At 42.7% G+C, this 23414-nt stretch overlaps 1 protein-coding gene across 2 annotated transcripts in view; it reads left to right on the top strand.

Annotated features, from left to right (window-relative positions):
- The first annotated feature begins 485 nt into the window (after positions 1-485).
- The window catches only part of FAM53A (family with sequence similarity 53 member A), a 69190-nt gene continuing 46261 nt past the window's right edge, over positions 486-23414 (top strand). Inside the window, exons 1-2 of one of the 2 annotated variants that reach the window (XM_059470877.1) lie at positions 486-551; positions 20244-20488. In XM_059470877.1, the coding sequence (XP_059326860.1) occupies positions 20411-20488 (78 nt within the window). In that variant the 5' untranslated portion in view covers positions 486-551; positions 20244-20410. Of the gene's footprint in view, positions 552-13504; positions 13552-20243; positions 20489-23414 lie in introns of those variants that run through there. The other variant, XM_059470878.1, reaches the window with a different exon arrangement.

Consider the following 23414-nt stretch of genomic DNA (forward strand, 5'->3'; position numbering starts at 1 on the left):
AGAAAGGATGCCAAGAGCCACAAGGAGGGGGAAGAGCAATCGGAAGAGGAGGAAGAGGAAGAGAAATAGGAGGAGGAAAAGGAGGAAGAAGAGAAGGAAGATGAGGAAAAGGAAAAGGAGGAGGAGGGGGGTGCGCATCCCCCTTGCGGCTCTATCCGGGCACGCTATGACATCATCACCCCCGCGCGCGAAGCGCGTCTTCCCCTCCGTGCGCCCCTCGCCCTTCCGCACGCGCGCTGCCCGGCCAATGACAGCGGCGCGGCGCCGCAAGGCCTCCTGGGGGCTGTAGTCCAGTGCGCATCCCCCACTCCACCCGGCACCACAGCTGCGCGTCCCTGCCGCGACCGGGGCAGCGCCCGCCCCCCGCCCCTTTGTGGGCGGGGCCAGACAGCCCTGCCGACCAATGGCAGAGCGGGTCAAGGTTCACCGGCCGGGCGGTGCGGCCAATGGGCGCGGGCGGGCGGTGGAGGGGGCGTGGCCGGCGGTGTTTTGTTCGGTTGCCATTGAGCAGCCCGGTCCATACGCACGGGGGAGGCGGCGCGGCCGCTCAGGTACCGGCGGCTGCCGTGGTGGGCGGAGAGCGGGGCGGGGGGGGCAGCGAGCGCGGCCGGCAGGTAACAGCAGTCGTGCGGGTAGCAGGTAACAGCCGTGTAGGCAGCAGCCGGGCAGGTAATAACAGCCCTGCAGGCAGCAGCCGCACAGGCAGCAGCCCCGCTGTCGGCCCGCAGGCAGTGCGGGGCACAGGGGAGGCGGCCCGGCCATCCTCGCAGCCCTTGGCGGAGCCCGGGAGGCCGAGCGCACCGCGCAGCTCCGGGCGGGCGGGGCGGCGAGCGCGGCCCGGGGGACCCTGCGGGGCGGGGGTGTCACCCCGAGGCTGCGCTTCCCGCAGCGGCACCTCCCGCTGCCGCAGGGCTGCGGGCTACTCATCGCTCCGCTTACCTCGGCACACAGGTAGAGCGGTGCGCGCATCGGATCGTGCGCTGTGCTGTCATTGTCCGCGCTCGGCCCGGGCCGCGCTCCCCCCCGCACCGCCGGGGCCGTGTTGGCCCGCCGGGAGCTGGAGCGGCCGCCCCGCCGGGAGCAGCGAGCCCGGAGCCCCCGGTGAAGTTCTCGGCGTTGCCGGCCCTGCTGAGCGCCTTCCGGGCCGGCTGCGCGGCCCTGCCGTGCCTCCCGGGCCTGGCCCGGCCCGGCCGTGCGGGGAAGGGAAGGGACGGTGCCTGGCCGCAGCCGGCTCGGACATTCCTTTGTGCCGCTGCCCTGGAAACGCATGTCTGCAGGCACGTACCCCGGCGATTTTGAGGCGATTCCCCCCTGTGTGCTCAAGGATAGAGTTACCTCTGTGGAGGTGCCTGTTTTTCCACAATAGCTGCCTTCCATAATGATTCCAGGGTGGAAACGGTGGCTATTTTCTTCCTTCCCCTCCCCACAGCAATGGGAAAGTTGATTTCTAGTTTATGGCCCCGAAGTTTTAAGGACCAGTTGGGCTCAATGGGAGAGTGAATGGGCTCTTTGTGTTATCCTAGCTTTTCTAAGGGCAGTAACATGGCTTTGTTGTGGTTATTTGGCTTATTAAATGTCTTCTGGCCTGCTGGAAGGCTGGATAGAAATGTGTGGTTGAAGTTTGGGTGCTGTTTCAGGAGGTCGCTTTAGGTCCTATGAAATAGAGCAGGCACCCGCTGTGGCGGCTTCTCAGGATTGGTGTTCAGGGATCTGAACTCCTGGGGTGGGATGGACAAGTTCAGGCCTTTTCCCCTTTAGGGAAAGACATTCCCATGCCAGCATTCAGAAGATTTGGAGCAGCACCCCAGCTTTGGGGTTGCAGGATTGAGAGGGACTGGGTGATTCTGTCCCTGGCTTTCACCAAGTCCTCTGCCTGGGAATGGGTTGAGCCAGCTGGTCAAATCCGTTTTCTGGTTTGCTGTGCCTACCTTAAAATTAGCTCCTGAGAACAGTTATCAGAGCCAATGCTGTTGCATTGCCTCCCTGACTGATAGCAAATATTTTTGTCAGAAAAATTTGCCATTTTTGGCAAGAGCCAGTAAGTTTGTATCTCTTGTGGCAAGCTGAAATGGTTCTGGGTGTGTTTTAATTGTGAATGGTCTGCTTGCTTCTAGTGGGGCTTATGAAATGTGGAGCACAATGCTTGCTGAATAGCAAAAACTTTCCTGGTGAAGCATGTTACTTGGTCTGGTTTTATTGGAGGTGCAGTGTACTTGTTCAAGCCCAAAGAGCTTGTATCCGTACAGTTACTGAGCTTCCAAAAATGTCTGGAAGAATTGCTCTCAGACAAAAAAAACCATACATTTTAAGTAGCTCTACATAAACGGGTGTAACTCTGAACTAGAAAATGCGTTCACTACTCACTCACTTCGAATTTCCTTGCAATGCTGTTCATATGAACATGTCTGCTATTTTTAATGAGCCCTATTTTTTTGCATCAGTAGCATGGTGCTACTCTTCACCCTATGGAAGTAAATGCTCCCTGTTGGACACAAACTCCAAACAGTGATCTGCAAGATCAGCCCCCTAATGATATGATGCCTTTTTGGGATGTTGCTGTGGTAATCTGGCAGGCCTCTAGTGGCCTTTACCTGCCAGTGCCTAACCCATGGTTATTGTCTCTCTGACTGGGGAATTAAAGTTGGTTAAATGATTGTAAAGGGTTATTTTAAGTTCAGGCTGGTTGAACTTCCCTTCTTCCTTTCAAAAAGCCATTTTTCTGCAGGGTACTATGATTCAGAAGAATGAGGAGGCTGAAAGAAGAAATATTTATATTTGCAACCATTGTGTTAAGCTTTGGAAGTTTAGTAGAGGTGTAAAAGTATATTTATGAAAATATGGTGGGCAGATAGACTGAAAGTCTGACTGTGCTGAGAAGACTGCAATTTATTGCGTGGATTGCTTTATTTAAAACAAAACCTTGAAGGATTTATTCTTTCCTTTAGGAATTCCTTGAGAGTCTGGTAGCCATTACTGTGGCTCCCTTTTTTTAGTTCCTTCTTTTCCCTTCTCTATGCTTTCTCCCCCTTCCTCTGTAGCCTCCCCCCAATCTACATTCCTTTGTGTTAGCAGTGATGATGGCAGTTCTAGTCACCTCCTGTGGTTTGATAGATTATTCCCTTTGGAATCATGGTGTACTTAAACCTTTCCAAACACAATTCTTTCCTTGCTCCTCCACTTTTTTGATGCTGGCTTTGAGTTTTGTTCTAAAAATTTGTCCTCTGCGGTCCTGCTTTGAGTTGTCTTAAAAACTAGTGAGAAGTCTCCTTAAGCCTTTAGTGGAAAATATTAGTATTTATGTTATGATTTACATTTCTTTTTGTGTATGTTGATAGTCAAAATATAAACAGGACTTTTGTATTTTGGCAACAGGGAGCTTCTCTCTCCTCTGCAAGTTTATAAGTTCTGTGCTTTCTTTTCAGACAAAACTTTGCTTGCTTTAAACTGTAATTTTTATTTTTGTTAAATAAACTTCTTGGACTTTTTTATCACTACATTCTTGAGAGCTGGTAGTTACCAGATGTTGCAGGTACTCTGTTTTTAACTGTGAGAGATTTCTGTCCATTGTGGGATTATCTCCAACTTTTACTTTAGATATTGTAACATAACCTTATGGGGGGTGAAACTACTCCCAAAAATGTGTGGAGGGCTTTTGAGCACTCCTGAAGGAGGGGTTCGTCAGCACAGGGAAGCCCTGTTCATGAGCAGAATTCATGAAATCCATAGAAATGCAGGTCCAGTGTCTGATAGTTTCATCTCCTGACTCTGCACACCTGTGAGGGAGCCCTTTACATGGACAATCTGCTTTTGGTTGTTACAGAGTTTGTGTCCTTAAAGAGATCTTAGCGCTGAAGAGCTGCAATCCTGTGAGGAGTCTTAAAGAAAACCACCACCTTCACTTTGATTTCTCTTAATTATAAACACTGTTAGGGGAGTCGAGGCAGTCATATTTCCAGAAAATGGTTTTCTTTAAGGCCTTTCTTCTCACTCAAGAGAAGGCCTGTAAAAAAGAAAGGGAGGGGTGTGGCATATTTTTAAACTCCTTTCTAGGCTGCTCTACAGTTTTCTTCTGATGATCCAGCTGGATATTTTGGTACTGTTAAGTGTAGAGAAACCTGAAATCAAGGTAACTGTCAACTCTTAACATAGCCCTTTCTACATTTGGTGCTGTCTTGTCTTTTTTGGTCATTTTGGGGAATAATATCATTATAGCAAGCTGGCAAGAAGCTGCTCAGCCAACTGCTAATGCTTTGCAGTGGGTGTAAATAACTTCTGAAGGCCGTGTTGCTGCTAATTTTTAGGTTGAGGGGAGGAAGTAGGCAGGGTTGTTACTAAATACATTATCTGGGTTATGGCTCTCAGTTTACTGACAGCACTTTTTAAAGCAAGCAGTTGAATATTATGCTTTAAGGTAATAGGGAGTGTTTCAATTAGGATATTTACTGAGTTAGAAAAACAAAATTAATATAATTGGATTTCTTCTGTTTGAACTTGAGTGTATTCTGGTAAAATGCAGCTATGCTTTGCAAGTTGGGTGTTAACAGTAAAATCAAGGGCTGGTGTTCACATCATTGCTCTGAGCCTGGTATGCCAACATTGTTTTGGGTTCCTGTGAGAATTAAAGTGTAGGAAAGCTCTGGCAGAGTTGTCAGGGATGTCCCCAGAGCTTGGGACACCCAGTGCCAGTGATGGCAGCTGCCCTTCAGCGTGTGGGTCTGTCGGTGCACACAGAGCCAAGGCTGTGAAATCAAACTGCAGCTTTTTGTTTGGCCTGGAGCTTTCATTGCAAGTGTCATTAGCAAAACTGACTCAGTGTACCAAGACCTACACATCATTGTATTTGAGCTGCAGGAAAGCTGTTCCTGCATTTGCTGAGCTTCAGAATTGGAGCACCCAGCTGGTACAGGAAATAGTTGAAGAAACAGCTGCAGCATCACTGTCTGTACCTTTACTTTTGTGCTTTAGCCTGAGGTCTGTGGTGCTGGAAAACAGGATCTGAATTCAGTTTTTTTAAAGGAATGCCTGTTTCTCCTTAATACTCCCTTCATCCAGCCACCCTTGTCAACCAACTTGGTGTTTATTTAATTCACTCCAGTTTTCTTGAGTTATGAAAGATCACATTTTTAACTTGCCCAGTTCTGCATTAAAGTGAAGGTATTGAAAATTAAGAAAAATGTGTGCTGTCCTAATAAGACTTCATGTAAAAGGGCTGTGGCTTTTCTTGTACTGTCACCTCTCCTTTAGCCATTAATAGGAATAGTAGAAACTTCTGTTGGTGTTATATTAACTTTAGGTCCCTAATTTGCATCTCAAATAACATTGTGAACAGCATTAATGCCTTCGAGGGGTTTGGGAGGTTTTTTAATTTGTAGGGTAAATGTGTTTTTTAACCTAATTGGGCACTTCAGATTATTATTGCAGTGTGTTTAATTTTTGCTCTGCACAGCTTGTGTTGATGTCAGTGGCTCTAAATCATTCCTTCAGTGCTGTGCACATGTGTCATGTTTCACCTTCTTAATTGTGGCTTTACATTTTGTCTTGGTATTCATCCATCTCATGCACTTGCTACTAGATACCCTATGATGTTTTTGTTCTTTATTCTGCCCTCAAAAGTTTGTTCAGAATGAAAATTCTTCTTTTAAAGATTCTTTTTCCTTTAACTCCCCATTGAAAAATGCACTTCTCTGTCTTCCTTCAAGGTTTCTGTTGATTTGACCTCCTTTGGTTTTAGAGGGGTGAAAGTTTATTGTGTTTAAGGAAGGGGAAAAGTGACAAAAGCTGTGTGTTAAACCCTGTGGCATTATCAGCTGCCACTTGCCAAAAGTAGTACACAGAATATGGAAGAGGTTAAAGTTTGGAGCCTCAGGTGTTATGCAGGTTATGAAACAGAGTTGTGGGAACACAGCTGGGGCAGGATGATGGGTCTGGAACTGGGGTTCTGCCTTCTGCAGCTCAGCATTTCTTAATCAATATGTAAATGACCATTGAGGTTCCAGGTGGTTTTTGTACCATGTTATGTTTTTATAACAGCAAACTTCTGCTCTGTGGATTGTTTGAGGGTGTGATTTATGGATTTTTTTAAGTGCCGGTCTCCATTAGATACCTGAGACCTGTTTGTATGTTTGTACAATGTTTTTAATGAACTGACAGTTAAAATTGCAATCCTGGTTTAAAGAAAAAAACAGGGAGCCTCTTTGCCTAACTCTCCCAGTGTGATAGGAGTGGCGAGTGATTCCTTGCTATCAGTTAGAATGGAGGGTACTGGTGTGTGAGCCTGCCTCCAGACTGCTAGTGGTAGAGTGGCATCTGATGCAGTGTTTAGTGAATGAGAGGGGCAATGAAAACAGCATTCAAGAACTACTCACATGAATTGACTAAAGTACATCATGTATTTCTTGTAGTGGGAAGGGGGCAAGGAACAAGTACCCAGCACTTCATGTTTCATTTCTTAAAATGAAACATGAAATGAAAGAACAGAGTTGAACCGTGATGAATTTGAGACTGTGGGTAACTTGGAGGCTAGCTGAAGTGCTGCTGCCCGTTGTCAGAGGCTCCCAAAGGTGCAGAGACAGCAGCAGGGGTGTTGCTGGATTGGAGGTGGTGCTGGCCCTGGGATGTGAGCCGGCATGTTCCAGTGCCAGCCTGGTGCTTGGCCTGTTCCCCTCTCAGGATGCACAGCAGTCTGCTTGAACTTGGCTGCATATGTGCCTGCTGACTTCATCCTTCTCTGCCATTAGCACTCCATCCTGACCAGACTTTTCTGCTTCAATATTTGGGTAAGAAACTGAACTGTGGGAGGGTAAGGTGGACTGCTGCTCTTCTGCTTTCATGCTTCACGAGTCAGAAGAATGTCTTTTAATAAAGCAGGAAAGTACCTGGAACTATTACAGAGGATGAAAAAGGATAGTGTTTTGCTTTGTTTTATGCTTTTTAGGTGGCCTATTTATTCTCAAGTCTTAAGAGTTAATTCCTCTGTGCTTTAGTGACTTTGGATTTTGCAGTTTAAATGTGACCTCTGGCTGTAACTAATGCTCTTTGCTCCAACTCCCCATCTGTAAAATGCTGCATATCTTAATTTTTGTTTTGGAGTATTTGGCTGCTATGGGCAGCGTTTTCCATGCTCAGGAAGTCCTAAGCCAGCCTGAGGCAGTGCAGTAAAAGGTGCTCACACGTTTGTGTGACAGTGCCTTGCCACCACATCAGTGAGAGCCATTACATCACCCTGCTGAGCTGTCAGAAGGCAAAACACGCCTGCCTTTCTGAAGAAATGGGCTTCTGGCTTCTCTTGGTCACAAGAAAGGTGCAGCAGGATACTGCAATATTGCTGAAACTTGCATGCTGCCACAGGATGCGGTTGATTTCTGTGTGGAGAAAGTCACACCTGCCCCACACTTTCTTTGGTAATAATACAATAACCTGATTGTGCAGATCCTGAAGTTTTATTTTGAAAAATCAGAAAAGTAACTTTTAGTTCATTGAAACTCAAAAACATGGTGGGAGCATAAGCAAAAACATTATAGGGGCTTGAAACTGAGCTTGTCGTTAAAAAATGAAGTAGGGCTGTGAATGGTGTAGGCTGGTAGTGAGTCTCCTGCCCCACACTGGTATTGCACATCTAAAGTGATTGGTAACAGAAGCCTGAGCAGCTCTTCTTTCTCTGAAGTCCAGTGCTTTGCTGTCCTCAGTATTAAAACTTGTTCTGAATATGAAACCAGACATCTTCCTTACTGCAGGTCAAGCTTATTGCCTAATTCCCTGGACCTAATGGACAGCTATTCCTTCCCCTGTAGTAAGTAATCTTTAAAAATATTTGAACTGTTATTTGCAATGTTCCTGTTTCCTTCTGTCTTGCCCTCTGCCCTCGTGATACTTTTGTCCTTGATAAAATGAATGCATTCAGACCTTCCTGGGACATCATGATTTTTCAGCTCAAGTTGGTTCACATTGGGCTTCAAGTGTGGCGCTCAAAACCCAAGTTTGTACTGCAGCTGAGACTTTCTGTGCTGAGTGGAAAATGGCTCCATGTGCCCTGGAGCTGGTATTCCTGTTTATGCATCCCCATACACTGGATTTTTTTACACCAGCTTAGCACTCCTTTCAAGGTCAGCCTGTCGATCTCACCTAGCTCACAGCCTTCTTCTGAAGAACTTGCCTTCCTGTTTGTTCATTTAATCCTGCCTGAGTGTGCCTCTCAGAACTGGCTTGTATCCTATTATTACTTGCAGAACAGTTTTCAAACTTGTCAGAGTTGTGCAGGGTTTTGAGGCTGTCTTGCAGTCCTTGCTGCTGTTCTCCATAGAGCAGGGCTCCTGTGCCGGCAGCGCAGCAGTGGGGCTGGGCTGGGCTGCTGCTCCGGGTGCTCGCACACACGCTGGCAGCTGCTCTCTGGCTGTGACTGTCCCCCAAGGATGCCTTTGCTCACCCCCAGCAGCACGAGGCTGTACCATGTGGTGTGTGGGCTCACAGGCTCCTCCCTGTCCCAGTGAGCCAGGTGGGTGCTGCACACCTGCAGTGCTCACTAAAGCTTCCCAGAGGTTCTGCTTAAATGTGGGACAATTAAAGACTCATTGTGTGAATTTTGACCTTTTTCTTAATACAGACATAGAATGAAGACAGGCCTAACCTCAAACTGATGTCCAAACCCTCGTTTGTTTTAAGAAAGCCCCAACCATGTCCTGTTTCTGTCTGTATTTAAATGTATCACGTAACAGCCTGAATCTAGTACCTTGCAAATAATTCCAGGTGTTGCAGAGTGACTGAAGTCATCTGTAGAGTTCTTGGAAGCTGTCCATTCTTGAGATGAAATTGCTCTTTCATTGCAAGCTATGTGTCAAAGGATAAGCTCCACTTTTTGGAAGAACTTTTCTTTAAAGTATTTTTCTTGGATTGTATTTGTAAGTATTTCTTGATGTCTCTATAGGTGCAATTTTCTCTTTTTGAAATCTTGGTTCTCATATTTTCTCCCCTGTCAGACTTGATGCACATAATAAATCTTGCGCTGCATAGAAATGGATCCTTAAACAGGATTATGAGGAAGCTGTGTTCAGAAAAACTCTTTTCAGGTGTGTTCATGGCTGTGGCAGGTTTTTCTGTATAAAGTGTGATACTCCCACTTTACTAACATAGCTGGCTGCAAAATTCCATGTGTTCTTGAGATTTAACTTTATAGTCCTGTTAAATATACAGTTTTAAACTTTGGAACTAGGTTGGGGGGACTTTTCCTTTTTTTCTCACTGGAGCACAAGCTGATCAAATAATACCAAACCTGTTTCTGAGTTCTGACCTGGCTGTTGAACTGAGCCAAGCTGCCATGAAGTGAATGCCTGTTGCACCTGCAGAAAAGGCTGCAGCTGTCAGAACCTTGTTTATCACTTCAGTTCTTCTTGAGTCCAGGTGCTCAGCCAGTGACATTCCCCTAACACAGTTGTTTGTTTCAGATCTTCAGCAGAAAAGATGTCTCTGCTTTGTGCAGATTATAGTGTGCTTAACCTTTGCATGTGTGAAGATACCAGGTAATCTGTATCTGTAATTTCAGCTGTAATTTCAGAGGTTTATTTTAAAGGAAGCTTAGATGGGTACACTTTTTGTCAGCTTTGAAAGATCATTTGAAAGACCACATCTCTCTTACTGTTGACTCCATCAGATAAGTCTTTACTGTTTTGTGCTTCAGCTTGGTTACCAGAGTTGATCTGGTCAGAATGCTGTCATCTGTAAAGGTACCTGCCCGAGTGGGAGGTCTCATTTCTCCTCCAACCCTCTTGGTCCTGTCCTGCTTTGCTCAGTTGCTGTCTGTGGATGTTGAGTGCTGGACTTGGCAGGTGACCTAACTTCTGCCCTTCAAGGCTGCTACATTTCTGTCCCACTCAGGAAAGATTAAAAGTGAAGGCCTTCCTCAACTCTCATTTTTCTGCTGGCATTTTTGTGCTCAAATGAAATAGTTATTTTGGTTTATACTGACCTAAGTGTGGTCTGTAGTATTTGTGTACTAACTGGCACCTTGTGCCTGTTTGCTTCCTGTACCAGGGGCATGGTTTTACATTTAGGCTTTGTAGCCCATCCTCTGTGAGTGAACTTTGTAATTTGGAGTTTTGGTGGCTTCTGTGAACCTCCTTTGACAAGTAATTTTTTCCATAGAATTTGCTGCTAGAAGTAATGAGCTGTTCATTGAACATCAGGTAGTGTTGAGGTAGTACACAGAAAATACTGAGCTGTTCCATCAAGCAAAGGTTTTGTGCAGTATTTAAAGAAAAAACAATCATAATAATGTAGCTAAAATAGTTCACTTTCTTTTCCTTCTCTGACATGGTGTAACTTTGTCTCATGAAATTTCACCAGTTGATGTAATTGCTACAAATGCTTTTTCTAAATACCTACTTCAGTGTGTAGCCCTTGGTTTGTCTTGACCTCTACTGTAGCATTTCCTGGATCCAGCTGCTCAGAGTACTGCTCAAGGCTGACTGCATTGAGACAAAGTAGTTATCTGCTTTTCAAATATTCTAGTGAGCTAGTAAGAGCTGCGCAGCTCAACTGAACTAATTTTTACTGAAGTACCTTTAATAGGTCGGGCAAGAGGGATGTCCCTGGTGACACTTGAAGTAATGTCTGAATTGAATGCTGAAAGCACACACAGTATTGATGTGTACTGCCTTTGTATTTCATTCCATTATTTTAATGAGCTTTAATTTGTGGTCTGCTCATACTTGGGTCATTTGTGGACTGAGAGCTCACATGTAGAGCACATTGCATGTAGTGCAGATCCCTTCAGAGACTTCCCCATTCAGAAGCTTGTGGTATGTGCAAAACACAAGTTGGAAACCAACTACTAAGTTGATAGGAGCCATAGTTTAGCAAAGCAACAAGAAATTCTTTAAACTACCACGTGGTTTTACTATTTGTAGTGTGATACCAATACCTCTTTATTTAAAAGAAAATTTTTGCTATTTGAAGGCTGTGTGGTACTTGGGTTCTACTTTCTGGATTCTAATGGACCTGGTGATTGGATGGGTGTTGTAGAACTTGGATCTTTGTGTGCCACCTCTTGAGGTGCTATCTCCTGCCACATGACCTGGGGTTTCTTCAGTGGCAAATTGCAGATGGTGAGCCCTGATAGAGAGCAAATTTGGGCCATGAGATGGAACTTGGTTGTCAGCTGCACACCATATTTCATATCTGTTCAATGCATTTCCCTGTCTTTCCACACAGATAATGTAGCAGCAAGCTTTAATTATTTGTATGCAAGCCTCCATAGACTTTACTGTTGTGTAAACTCTTCATGTAATTTGCTTTCTTTAGGGTTTTATATGAAAATATGTAAACAGCGAACTGCTAAAATAAGGGTACACACATCCATATGCTCATTTAGTATAGTTGCACAGTGATCTTCTGGAGAGTTCCAATTTTGAGACAAAGACACTTTTCTTAAGCTGCTAAATTGGGCATAATCCTTTGTCATGAGAAGGAAATATTACTCATAGTATGAAAAATAAGTACAGTGAGGCTTGGAGAAATGTGCTTCATGTTGCTGTAAGCATTGAGATGTATGGATATTTACAGAATACTGCTCAGACCTTGAGTTCTAAATTTAGTGCTCTCTGCAGTTCACCAGCTGTACTATTTACTGAAGAATATTTGGACTACCATAGGCTCCTCATTTTTAATTTCCATAGTTGTATGCAAGCTAATGAAGGGAGACTTCCCTGTGTGCAGATTATATAGCTCATTAGATCCCTGAAATGCCATGAAGTAGCATCTCAACATAAGTGTTTTTCACCTGGCCTGAGGCCTCCAGCAAGAACATTTCACACTTGGGATCATAAAAACAAACCTACTAGTTGGGCTTTTTATTTTAAACAAGCCAACCAGATGTCTGAAACTCCTCAGAATGAACCTGAAGGCAAACAGGAGGAGGTTTATTAGCTGTGTGTGTTTTGGGAGCAGGATGTATGGAAGAGATTTGTGTAATCCCTCAGCTCCGAGCCCATAGGCTTTGGTAGCAGAGCAGTCCTTCAGCGCTGGTGTTATTCCATTCTGTCGCAGGGAAGCAGGATGTGTGTGGGGTAAGCATTGTCACTGCCATACAAGTGAAGGGTCAGTGCTTTGTTTTATTCAGCCCTGGGTATCTTTGAAGTATGCATATGTGTCTTTTTTACTTCTCAGTTTTAAGGGCAAATACTAAGCAAAAGTAGGTGATACTACTCATTATTATTTTTGTTTTCCTCTCTGGCTTTCTAACTGGTGAAGTGAAGCAACTGTCTTGGTAGTAGGGCCAGTTGATCTATTTTTTCATTCTTGAAGCCTTGGAAAAACAAGTTTATGGGTCTTGTACAGTCTGGATCACTTGCTTTAGTGGAAGCCTGGTAGATTTCTCCAAACACTAATATTATCAGTATAAATTACTCTTTGAGTCTGAATTTTGTATCTTATTGGAGGCTTAATATATGAAGTAAATACTTCCATTGGTTTTAAACAGCATATTTGTAGAAGCAGGATGTGGAGGTGAAAGTAATTTGTGTAGGACTTGAGCTTTTAGTAGAATTCACTGAACATTACAGTAAAAAAGGTGGAGATTGCCCACTAGGTTCTGTTCTGAATTGCTGAAGCAGGCAGTAGCTCTTGGTTTGAGTAGTGCAGTCTTGAAATAATGACTGTTAGTTCATTTAGTTCATAATTACCACAAAAGCCAAGGGCTTGGTGCTCATGTGTTCAAGCCCCAGTAGATCAGATTCTGTTCCTCAACATTGCATTGTAGCCTGGGGCTTTCTGCAGTAGGGCTGAGGAGAGAGAGTCCAAATCTCACATTGCAGGGAGGTGACTGGTCATGGGCCAGAGCTGATGGCTCATTCAGATGGAACTCCCAACAGAGTAGATGTAAATACTCTTCAGCAAAACAAATGAAATCCTTGCCTTGTCATTGTGGTGGATTATTTTAGGAAAGAGCGTAAGTAACATAAGCATCTTGGAACAGCATCTTTGTACAGCATCAGACACAAGGCACAGCTCATCTGTTGTCCTGTCTGACAAAGATACTTTAAAAGATGCAGGATGACTTGACTGTGATAGGAGTATTTGGTCTTCATCGGGTCTGAAAGACAGGTTTAAACCTGAGAGACTGACTTACTGATATGAGTTAGCAATAAGAAATGCTTTCACCTCTGGCTGAGTTGAGTTCTTGGCCCTAGTTTTCTGTAGTGATATGTTCCCTGCTTTAATTAGGTATGACCTGGAAAAGGTCTCTTGAGCTTCCTTCACCACTTCTGTTGCTTTGAGAAGTGTACTTTATAAAGTGTGACAAAGGTTTAACTTTGCCCATCTCCACCCTTTTTTTTCCATTCTGGAAGGTGACTCTCATCTTGCTTTAAAGCCAAACCCAAACTACTGACAGCAACTTGAGAAGTAAAAGGGGTGTATTTATTACAGACAACAGTTCATCATGTAAAATATTTTGGTTCTAATTCAAAATGTATTAAATTATTTTAGGTCTTTGTTTGTATGTGTTCCTCAGCCAAGCTGGGTGAATTGTACAGCTAAGGATGGGAAACCAGACCATCAAAGGTAATACCAAAGTAAGGTAATACCTTTAACTGCTTTCCAGCATATCACCTGTCTTTTTGAAGTAAAGTGGAATCCAGAGGCTGTGGGTGATGGTTGATGCTTCCCTTCCTTCTCATTGGAGCTCTTGGATCTGAAGTGTGGGAGATGGAGTAGAAGTGAGCGTGTAGGATGCAGCTTTATTTTAGTAGCAGTTTATATCTTGTCTCAACTGCCTCAGTGTCCAGTTGGTCTTAGGGATGCTTTAAAAATAGTGAAATTCTGGGCCCAGCAGTGATTTTTCTGCATTTGAGATAAGTGGACCTAATATTTAGTCTCATCTGTCTCTGGAGGCATTAACAACCCAAACCCTAATTTTAACCTCAGAGTGTTGGTCTCTAGTCCTGCCTTGCACGTTAATGGTGTACATTCTTCAGCAGACAGTTTTGAGCTCTTGATATTCCTTGTGCTTCCAGAGCCTGTGGAATATCTGAAATTTGTCTCCAGTGGCCATAAGTTGATGTAAAGGATGTCTTCTATCCTATTTTTCTTGTCCCTTGTTGGTGTTCTGTGCTGGAGTTGTGTCAACCTGAATCCAAGCTTGAGCACTTCAATATTGAAGTTTCCTTCTAATAAAAACTGGTTTATTAAAGCACTGCATGGAGAAAGAGAAGAGGTTCTGTAACTCATGAAATCTGTCTTTAGTCCTTTTAGAGAAACTCTAAATTGCAAACTGGGTTCTTTGGTTTATTTGTTCAGAGTTCTAGAATGTGTAGAGTGGGGTGTTAAGGCTTTATTTTGTCACTTCTGGGCCCTTCAGGGAGAACAACTACAGTTTAAACAGAATTTTTTAGAGACTGAAACAGTTTCTACAGAACACAAACTAGGATGATAAACTCCCTTCTCTTTGTCCCTTTTGATCAGAAACTCTTATTTTAATGCACTGTTAAAAACCTCTTCATAAAGAACCTCAGAAAATAAAGGGCTGCTAGTTAATGGCATTGAGAGGATTCCTGAAGTATAATAGGTTGGAAATGGAGGTGTCTCCTTTTGGTACCAATCCCCCAAAATGTTGATTGATAACTTTATAGCTGTAGGAAGCTTTCTAATTAAAACTGATTTTTTTTTTTTTACTTGATGTGGAATTTTGGAAGGTTTGCAGAATAACCACACTGCAGATTAATGCTGGAAAGGATAGAATCCAAATAATTCTCTTTTAAGTGCCTGCTCTCAACAACTTTTCTGGGCTAAAAGTTATTAATAATAGACTTATGTTGTAAGGAATGCTTAGCCTCTCTATGAACTTCTTAGCACTGTAGTAAATATGTATTTTTAGAAATAGAATATTCTCTTCCCTTTTGGAAGTTGGAATTTTGCATTGCAGGAAACTTAGACATTTTGTAGCTTTTTGTCAGATGGCATAAAGTATTAGCTTAGCAGTTTCTGAAAAGCTGGTCTTCCAGCTTAGTGTTGCTTCCAGCATAAGTGGGATGGGACAGATGATGCTCTGTTAAAACTTGATCAGTTTTATCTTGTGTTTCAATTCTGACGTGCTTCTTGGGTGCTGCAGAAAGTGCCAGGAGGCAAAAAATCACATCCCCTTTCATCTAGAGTCTAGTAGCAGGATCACCTAGATCTGGAGTTAGTAGTGCTGCAGTGATTAGCTCCTTTGGCTTGCTGAAGCAGAGATAATATTGTAAAGGACCTGCTTATCCGAGTTGGAATTTTGACTCCTGCTAATCCTTTTCTTCTGCTGGGAGCAAGCTAAATGCATGTATGGGATTGTTGGTAATAAAGGTTCCATGCAGCACTCAGAACAAAGAGTGGGGAATAATGTGAAGTCACAGAGGGAGCAACCCTGTGTTCTCACAGGTCATTTTAATGCCACGGGCAGAAAAAGAATGGAGCAGTGATCACCAAGAAACACCTACATTTGTGTTATGGGGAAATCATCTAAAAATCTTGTGATCTCGTCTTCTTTATCCAAGATAGAACTTCCAGATACAGAGAAGAAATTGTTAGAAGTGTTTCAAACAAATGTAAATTTTCCCATTGAGATGAACTGTTGCTGGAACATTTTGTCCTGCAGGATGCAGAGGAGGAGGAGGAGTGGGTTGGAAATGAGTCTGGCTGCCTTACTTTCTTAGAGCCAAGGGGAGATTTTTTTTGTGGTGGCTTTGTGTTCTTCATCAGGACTCTTCATCTCTTTGAAAGTAGCTTGTCAAACTGAATGAGCTTCTGACATCCTTTAATTGACTGGGAGGTTGGATAATCTGTATTTTTAGTAGTCTTCCCCAAAAAAGACACTAGTGATGTCACTGAGAAGATACAGAATTTGTGACATGAGCACTTCTGTTCTATCTCCACTGTTAATTTTGGCAGAGATTTTGCAAGTTATTACGACTTTAAAGAAATAAACCCTCTCTCCTTTAGTAGTACTATAGAGATATAATAATGAATCTTCACCTTTCTCAGCCTTCAGAATGAATAGAAAAGAACTTTAAATCAGAGACAGTGGTGATACTGCTTCCATCACATCTCATTCTCCAGCTTTGGGGAATGTTAGCTTTGGCTTGCATTTGGAGTTTGATTTTTATATTCCATTTATTCCTTTTGATTAGTCTGCCTTTCAACAGCAACAAAAAAATCTTCCCTTCCTCCCCAGCTCAAGGAGATTGTAGGAAGATTAAGGCTGTCCCAGGACAGAGACTGAGTAACATCTTTTGTTGTGTGTGTTTATCTTGGAGGTCTCAGCTTGCTCACTATCGTACCTAATCAGGCTCCACAAAGGATGGAGTGCTCAGGGAAAGATGACCACAGTTATGTAGGGCTCCATGCACCTTGGAGCTCTGAGGCCTGTTGTTGCCAGCTCAAGGCTTGGAGGATGTTCCTGTTGGAGCTGGCAGCCGTGTGCCACCTGTGGGCTGTGCTTCCAGGCTCTCTGGATTGTGCCAGGATCTCTGCCACGAGGCAGCTGAAAACATGTAAACCCAGCAGCATCCTCATTGCCCTAACAGGGATGGTCAAATGGCTCATATTACTGAGAATCCAATTAGTGTGAGGTGCTGAGCAGTTTGAGAGGGATTCAGCCTGATAAGTATAAAGAGTATGATAAGGAGAGACTGAAAAATAAAGTTGGCTGCCTCTAAGCAGCTCTAGAAAAATAGCATGGTGGAAAAAGTGCATAAAGTAAACATGTTGCTCTACTCTCTCTGTGGATCCATTAAACACATACCATAGCAGAGAGTCTTGAAATAAATAAACGAAACCCTCAAAAATAGGAAAATTAAGTGAGGAACTTCCCTCTAGGAGGTACTGAGGGACAAAAAGCTTATAAATACATAAAAACAAAGATTTAAAATGACCACAGATAATTCATTCTGATGAATCTCTTGTCTCCTGGCAGCCAATATTAATTAGCAAAGATGAGGGAAACCATTCCTTGTAGAGAATACATAGCTCAACCAGAGTGAGCCAGGAGTTTGTCACTGAGTGAAGGTGCTGAGGCTGCCGGGAGGATTTCAGACCCCTTGGAGCTGGAAAGTTTGACCAGTCAAAGGAGTACAGATTGGGAAAGGAAGATGGGAGCAAAACACGTTCAAACCATGCTTCAGGAGGAGGTATCTAATTTCTAATTAAAGAAGAATCTGTGTGCCTCAGTGTAGGAAATGCTGATGTCAACTGGCTTTGTTTTGTGGGGGATTTCTTTTCTTTCTGACACTGGTTGGGCAGGTACTTGGACAGGCAGTGTCAGCATCCCACAATGCTTCCACACAAATGTTTGTGTCCAGTTCATGGCAAACCACGCTGGGGAGCTGATCCAGCTGGAAAACAACATTTCCCAGTAACAAAAGGAAGTGTTTTGGTTTCATCCAGCTATAAAAATTCCTTGATCTAGTTCTCTGTGATGAGCAGAAACACTTGTGCTGGCACTCTGCTGTGGGCCACAAATAGCCAGGGAAGAGAATGTGTTGGCAGTTGTGATGGCAGCTGAGGCACATCCAACTGCAACCTAGAATGGCTTTCAGTGGTAGGAGTGTGATGGTGACATTGCACTGCTAGGAGTGTGTTGGTGACATTTTGACCACTTGAAACATTTGTTGTGTCACCCTTAACAAGGAGTGCCCAGTAAGAACAGATTTCTGGTGTAAAACAGTTAATACCAATGTGCTGATCAAGCACGTTTAAGAAGGGTGAGAAGGGAATTCACTTGTGAAGTGTGCTTCTGATGTGAACTACAAGCCCTGCTGTCAGGGATGTGCTTCATATTGAGAAATGGAATTTACTTGTGATGGGGAGCAGATAGATGAAAGCTTTTCAGGCTATTAGCACCTTTTTGTCCCTGCCCCATGCTTAAAAATCAAACTTTTTCAGTGGAGTATGTCTCCATTTGAAAAATTATTGTGTGAGCTGCTAAACTGAAACCTTTTGGGGGGGTTTCCACATTACCTGTGTTTCAGAGCTGATTGGGTCCCTTGATGTCAGAAGGGGCCTGAATGGTTGCAGTGCCCAAATACTAATTTCAGTAGCTGGTAGAATTTATGAATGTGGCTAATACCGTTCAGCATGATTCTGAAAGTGCTGTGCTTCTGTGATTTCGTTTGCTTTCCCTTTATCCTTGGATTCAATTGGTTCATTAACTAAAGTCTAATGTCATTCTGTCTAGTCTCTCCTTATTTTAGCTTATATTAAACTGACTGAAAATTGCACTGAAACATTTAAAGATTTGAAGTACTAAGCAAAATATGATTAACTGATAACAGATTAGTTTTTCTCCCATCTTGAGTAGCTTTACTGGATTTTGATTTTTTTGCTTGAGGGAAATAAAAACCCACAAATTCTTCTATGGCCCTTCTTAATAGAAGTAACTAAACATGTGCTGAACTTTTCAGCTGGTTCTTAATAGTAGCCTCTCACTAATGGAGACATTCATCCTGAACATGGATCTGGAAGTCTTTGCACCAGTTATGAAGCTCTTCAGTATGTTTTCAGCCTGTAAAGGAGCAACATCTGACCTCCAGGCAGCCTTTCTTGTGACTTGTGTTCTGGATTTCCAGATTTACTTTAAACTCCACCAGGTTTAAAAGGGGCACAGCAATGTTTGATTGTGCTGCTCTAGTTACTGCTGTGTTCACATGCTTGCCCTCAAACTTGGCTTCGGTATTTTGTGAGCCACACTTTGCTTTGACTGCTCACATTGAACAGTGTAAGTGCCACCTTTACCGGTGAGTGTGTGAACTTGAGGGTTTTAAGATATTTTACCTGTAATTTCAGAACAAGATGTAAATATTTCATGTTGTGTGCCTTTCTGAAAGATAGAGTACATGAAGTAAAAACAGACCAGCTGAATTTCCAGCTATCTGGGTAGCATTTGTGGTGGAAGAGCATTTCTAAGCATTCTATCTTACAGCAAAAAAAAAAAAAGATGTAGATAAATATAGTAACAAGGCCAAAAGTTGGGCAGAAGTTACATTTATGGGATAACTTTTAGGCTGAGGGAGGCTGCTGTGTAGCAGACTGCTGTGAAGGTGAAATAGTGCATGGTTAGCATATGAAAAGCATATTTGAGGATGTACTTAAAGGCAACAGGTTTAAAAGGTAGTCTAGCATCACCATTACTAATGTTAATATCCTAGATTTAAGTTGGTTTAACTTGACTCACAGCCTCAAGTTGCTTTTTTTGCTTGCTAGTACTGGTTATTTAAACAGCTAATTAGTAGTGTAGAAGAGACAATATTTTATGGAAATGTTATTTGAAAATAATTTATTGCCTTTTTTAAACAGTAGATACTAAAACTAGGAAGTGTAAGTAAACTTACAATCCTGGTAGCATCAATGTTCCTTCCCAAAGCCTCATGTTTAAATTTGGAAATACCTCTATGAAGATCTCGTCCCACTTCATATCCCATAAGTGGTCCCTGAACATGCTTGGCCAGCTTAAATCATCAAGAATGGTTAATACAGGCCACTAGAGAGAGGAAATATGTAGAGGGTATTTAAGATAAAAAGAGAGAGCTGATGAACCCAATGCTTTTGATTTAGATGGCTGCTCAGAGAATAAAGATATCAAAGCTGTTGTCTGCGATACTTTTGTGTGTATGGGAATCTGTCCTGGTTACCAGATCTGGTGTTTGCTGACAGGTAACAATTATGTAACCTTTAAAGAAGAAGCTGAGAAAAACACAGGGCAAGATATTAAAAGTAGCTGAGGGTTTGGGACGTGTGTATGGTGTTTGTTACCCAGTGCTTCACTTTTCTTTTTAAGAGGGGCTTAGTGGTGAAAGAATACAGTAGAATGCTTTAACATGCCAAATAGTGTTAAACATGCAGAACAGTAGGGTGGGTAAGTGCCTGTGTCATGTGCTGTTCCAGTATACCTGGCCTAGGCTTCAGTAGTTTGCATGAGGGAAAGCTTTCCCTCTGCCTTGGGTTGAACTCTTAGGTGGAAGCAGGAAACAGCCAAACATATACTCTGATCTGCATCATTAATGAGTCTCATCTCCTTTCTGAAATTTTAATCAGTGAAATCTCAAATAGGAGTATTCTTTCATGAGTAGAGATGTGTAGTCTGCAATGCCAGGCCATCAGCACTGGTCACAAAGTGATATATTTGCATGAGGGAACAGTCCAAATCAGAGTTGTGTTATTACAATACTAATTATTATATATGTGAGAATTTTTCTGACTTTTCCCTTTTTTCTAATTGAATTTTACAGGAAAGCAGACATGATACACTGACAGCATTTGGAAATAAACTTTGGCAGTAAGATGGAAGCATAAATCTCAAGATTCTAGACCAAAACAGAAATGGCTCATGAGTATTGAAAGAAGAGACTGAAGAGCCTCCAACACTTGAGTGAGCAGTGGAAAAGGAGCAACTACCATGGTAACACTAATAACAGAAAAGCTGCAGAACCAGAGCTTGGATGACCTGACCTGTAAAACATACAATATTAATCTGGTAAGGATCTACCAAAACAACATGAAATAAATGTGAAATGCTGAGTAACTCACAACTGCATAACCTATTCAACAATGCAGATCAGCCAGAATTCAGCTATTTGAGTTAGAACTGGTTTGCAAGGTCGGGTGAGAGTTGTAATAGGAAGGAAAAGTGGATCTTTAGTGTTTAGTCCATTTTTGAAGTGCTGCTTTTTTAGTTTAATGATCTTTTTAACCTTGCTACTTCATTTTAAATAGCAAAAGCCATTTCTCTTCATGAAATAGTGTTCTCATCTAATGACTGACAAGGATTATCCAAGCTTCTCAGGATTCCTTTTTTGCTAGCAAAATGAAAACTTCAACCCATAGAAATGTGTGCAAACCCATAAAAATGTGTGCTTCACTCCATACTGACCAGGTGATTGATAGCTTTATATCTGACAAGAGTATTTACTTATAACAATCCTTGACTGCCATGTAGGTAGCTATCACCACTGGGCAGAAGGAAAACAGATCATCAAGTAAATACAGTTAAACCAAAAGTCAGGTTGCTACCAGACTGTTGTTGTTCGTGGTAGAGTGGATCCTGGCTTTTTCAGTGTCTCAGATGCCTGGTGCTCTGAAAAACTTTGTAGTTTATAGTGTTATTCTTGCTGGTTTAATCTCTGGTTGCATTGTGTGACTCAAACATGCAATTTAGGCATGAGGGAATCTATTCTCTTCACATCTCTCTTGTGAATGAAATAGCTACTCCAGAGTGAGTAATGCAGAAAAGTCTCTTGTCAGTTCCAGGTGCCTACCTGAGAACCCTGAAACCATGTTCTGTATGGAATGCACTAATTTTGTTTTACTAACTTTGGTTACAGTGGCACCCTTCTGTAAGTCAAACTTCAGTGTTCCAGCGGGACACAAGAGAACTTAACTAAATGTCAAGGTGTTGCTCAACTCAAGTCTTGATACTTTTTAAAATAATCAAATATTGGACCTGAAGTATGTCAGTTACTTTTGGATTCTGTGTTGTAACTTACTTAAACAACCGAACTGCTTCCTTATTGATTTCAAGAGCCCAAAGCAGGTGGAGTATACCTTGCATGTGGTGGAATTTGTGCACAAGCACCTGCAGTTCTCATATATGCAGTTCCTTGTCCAGTAAGGATATGTAACAGTAGACATTTATCAAGCAGCTTCATTTTCAAAACTGTAGCAGGTCCATTTAGAGTTCTTCCAGTAATTTATTTTACTTTAATTTCACCTTCCCCTTAAATATGTGCTATTCTTGAAAGGCAGATTAAAGGTGTTGAAGTTTTGTTCACTCTCAGGAGAAGTGCATGCTTAGCTTGCATTTATTTTTTCTGGTTTGATGAAGCATTTGGGCCATGCAGTTTGTAGGAGAATCTGCTGTGTCTGTGAACTGGCAAAGTCATAATTTGTAACTAAACTCTGGGGCCTAATTGTGAGCCAATAATGACTTACAGCCAGTAGCAGTGTTTAGTGACAAACATGGTGCAGCACCTTGCAATTTCCAGTCTTTTTACCAAAAGTCACTGAAAGTTTTGGACCACAGACCTCTAATAGCAGAGAAGGCCATATTACTGCTTTTACGCTGTGTGGAGTCTGCGCAGGAGTGTGTTAGCTGTAATGTGTTGTAGGTTGGTTGTTTTTTATTCCTCTCCTTATCTGGACTTATAATAAAGCATGAAAAAGAACAAGTAGAGCGGAAAATGGCACATGATGTCTCATCAGTTGCTTCGTCCTCAGCCTTCTCCTGTTCCTCTCCTCCTTTTATCTGTCAAGTAATTGGTTTTGTAAGTGCTTTAGTTCTTACAGAAAATAGGTTCTGATGACAGGAACAGGTTCGGTTTGTACACAATGGCACCCTGAAAAAGTGTGGAAATTGCAGAGTGAGGTGTGGAAGTAGAGAAGCAAGCGTGAATAAAAGTGTGCAAGTAGGTTGCTCCCTACTAAAAAGGATTCATGGAAGCAAATAATGGCTCCCTGACTAAAATGAGAACCTGAGATGATAAAAAAAGTGTGCTTTTTCCACTGGTGAAGGCAATTGCTAAATGTCACTAAGAGAAAAAGACTGCTGGTGATAGTCTGGTATCACTGCTAGCACATTTAGGCTTTTTGGCAAGAAGTTCAGGTTAATGCTGTAATTTCTTCTAATAGCAGCAGTTTGGAGCAATTCTGAAGTGATCTTGGCTGCACCTTTTGTTAGTTGTGCTGGCACAAAGTTCTGTGACACCATGTGGTGAACCTCATTGTGAGCTGATTGAGGATTAAGACCAACTTTTTTTGCCTGGGTTAATGTAGTTAAACCTTATCAGTTTTGTGATACCTTTTACTGTGCATCTGCACAAGTGTCTGGGCACAAGTAGATAAAATAGCTGGGGAAAAGCTATTCTGTTATACAGCTCATGAATGAGGGTTATAAAAGAAGAAAGAATGGCTCTTTCAAAGCCATGTACTGTGCAGCCGAACTGGGCACAAAGACAACATGCATAGGACAGAGTACACTTTTTCATTTATGTAAGCTGTGTGGTGACCAAGTACCTCTCTTTTATGTTGTAAAATACTGGCTGCAGCTTTTTACTGCTCTCTCAAATGGCATGCTAATTTTCCAAGCTGGTGTAATTCAGCCAGTGCACGCTCAGTGATGTTGTACAGCCTTGTCCTGCACCTGCCTTCAGGAAAATGACTGAGTGACTTGCTGTAGAAGCGGGGAGCCTGTCCCAAGCTTTTTTCCTCAATTTGGATATTGTAGCTCACAAAGTAGTGTCCCTGGTTGCTCAACTCTACCTCACAAAAGAGAAGTTCTGGGAGCACATTGTGACTTTCATGAGTTGACAGCAGCCCTAAATCAGATAGTTGGTCTCTGGTCCCTTGAACTCTCAGAACTTTTATAGAATTCAGAAGTCTTGGATTTGTCTGTATTCTGACTAAAC

Source organism: Ammospiza nelsoni, chromosome 4 (genome assembly GCF_027579445.1).
Source record: "Ammospiza nelsoni isolate bAmmNel1 chromosome 4, bAmmNel1.pri, whole genome shotgun sequence".
NCBI classification, from domain to species: Eukaryota; Metazoa; Chordata; class Aves; order Passeriformes; family Passerellidae; genus Ammospiza; species Ammospiza nelsoni.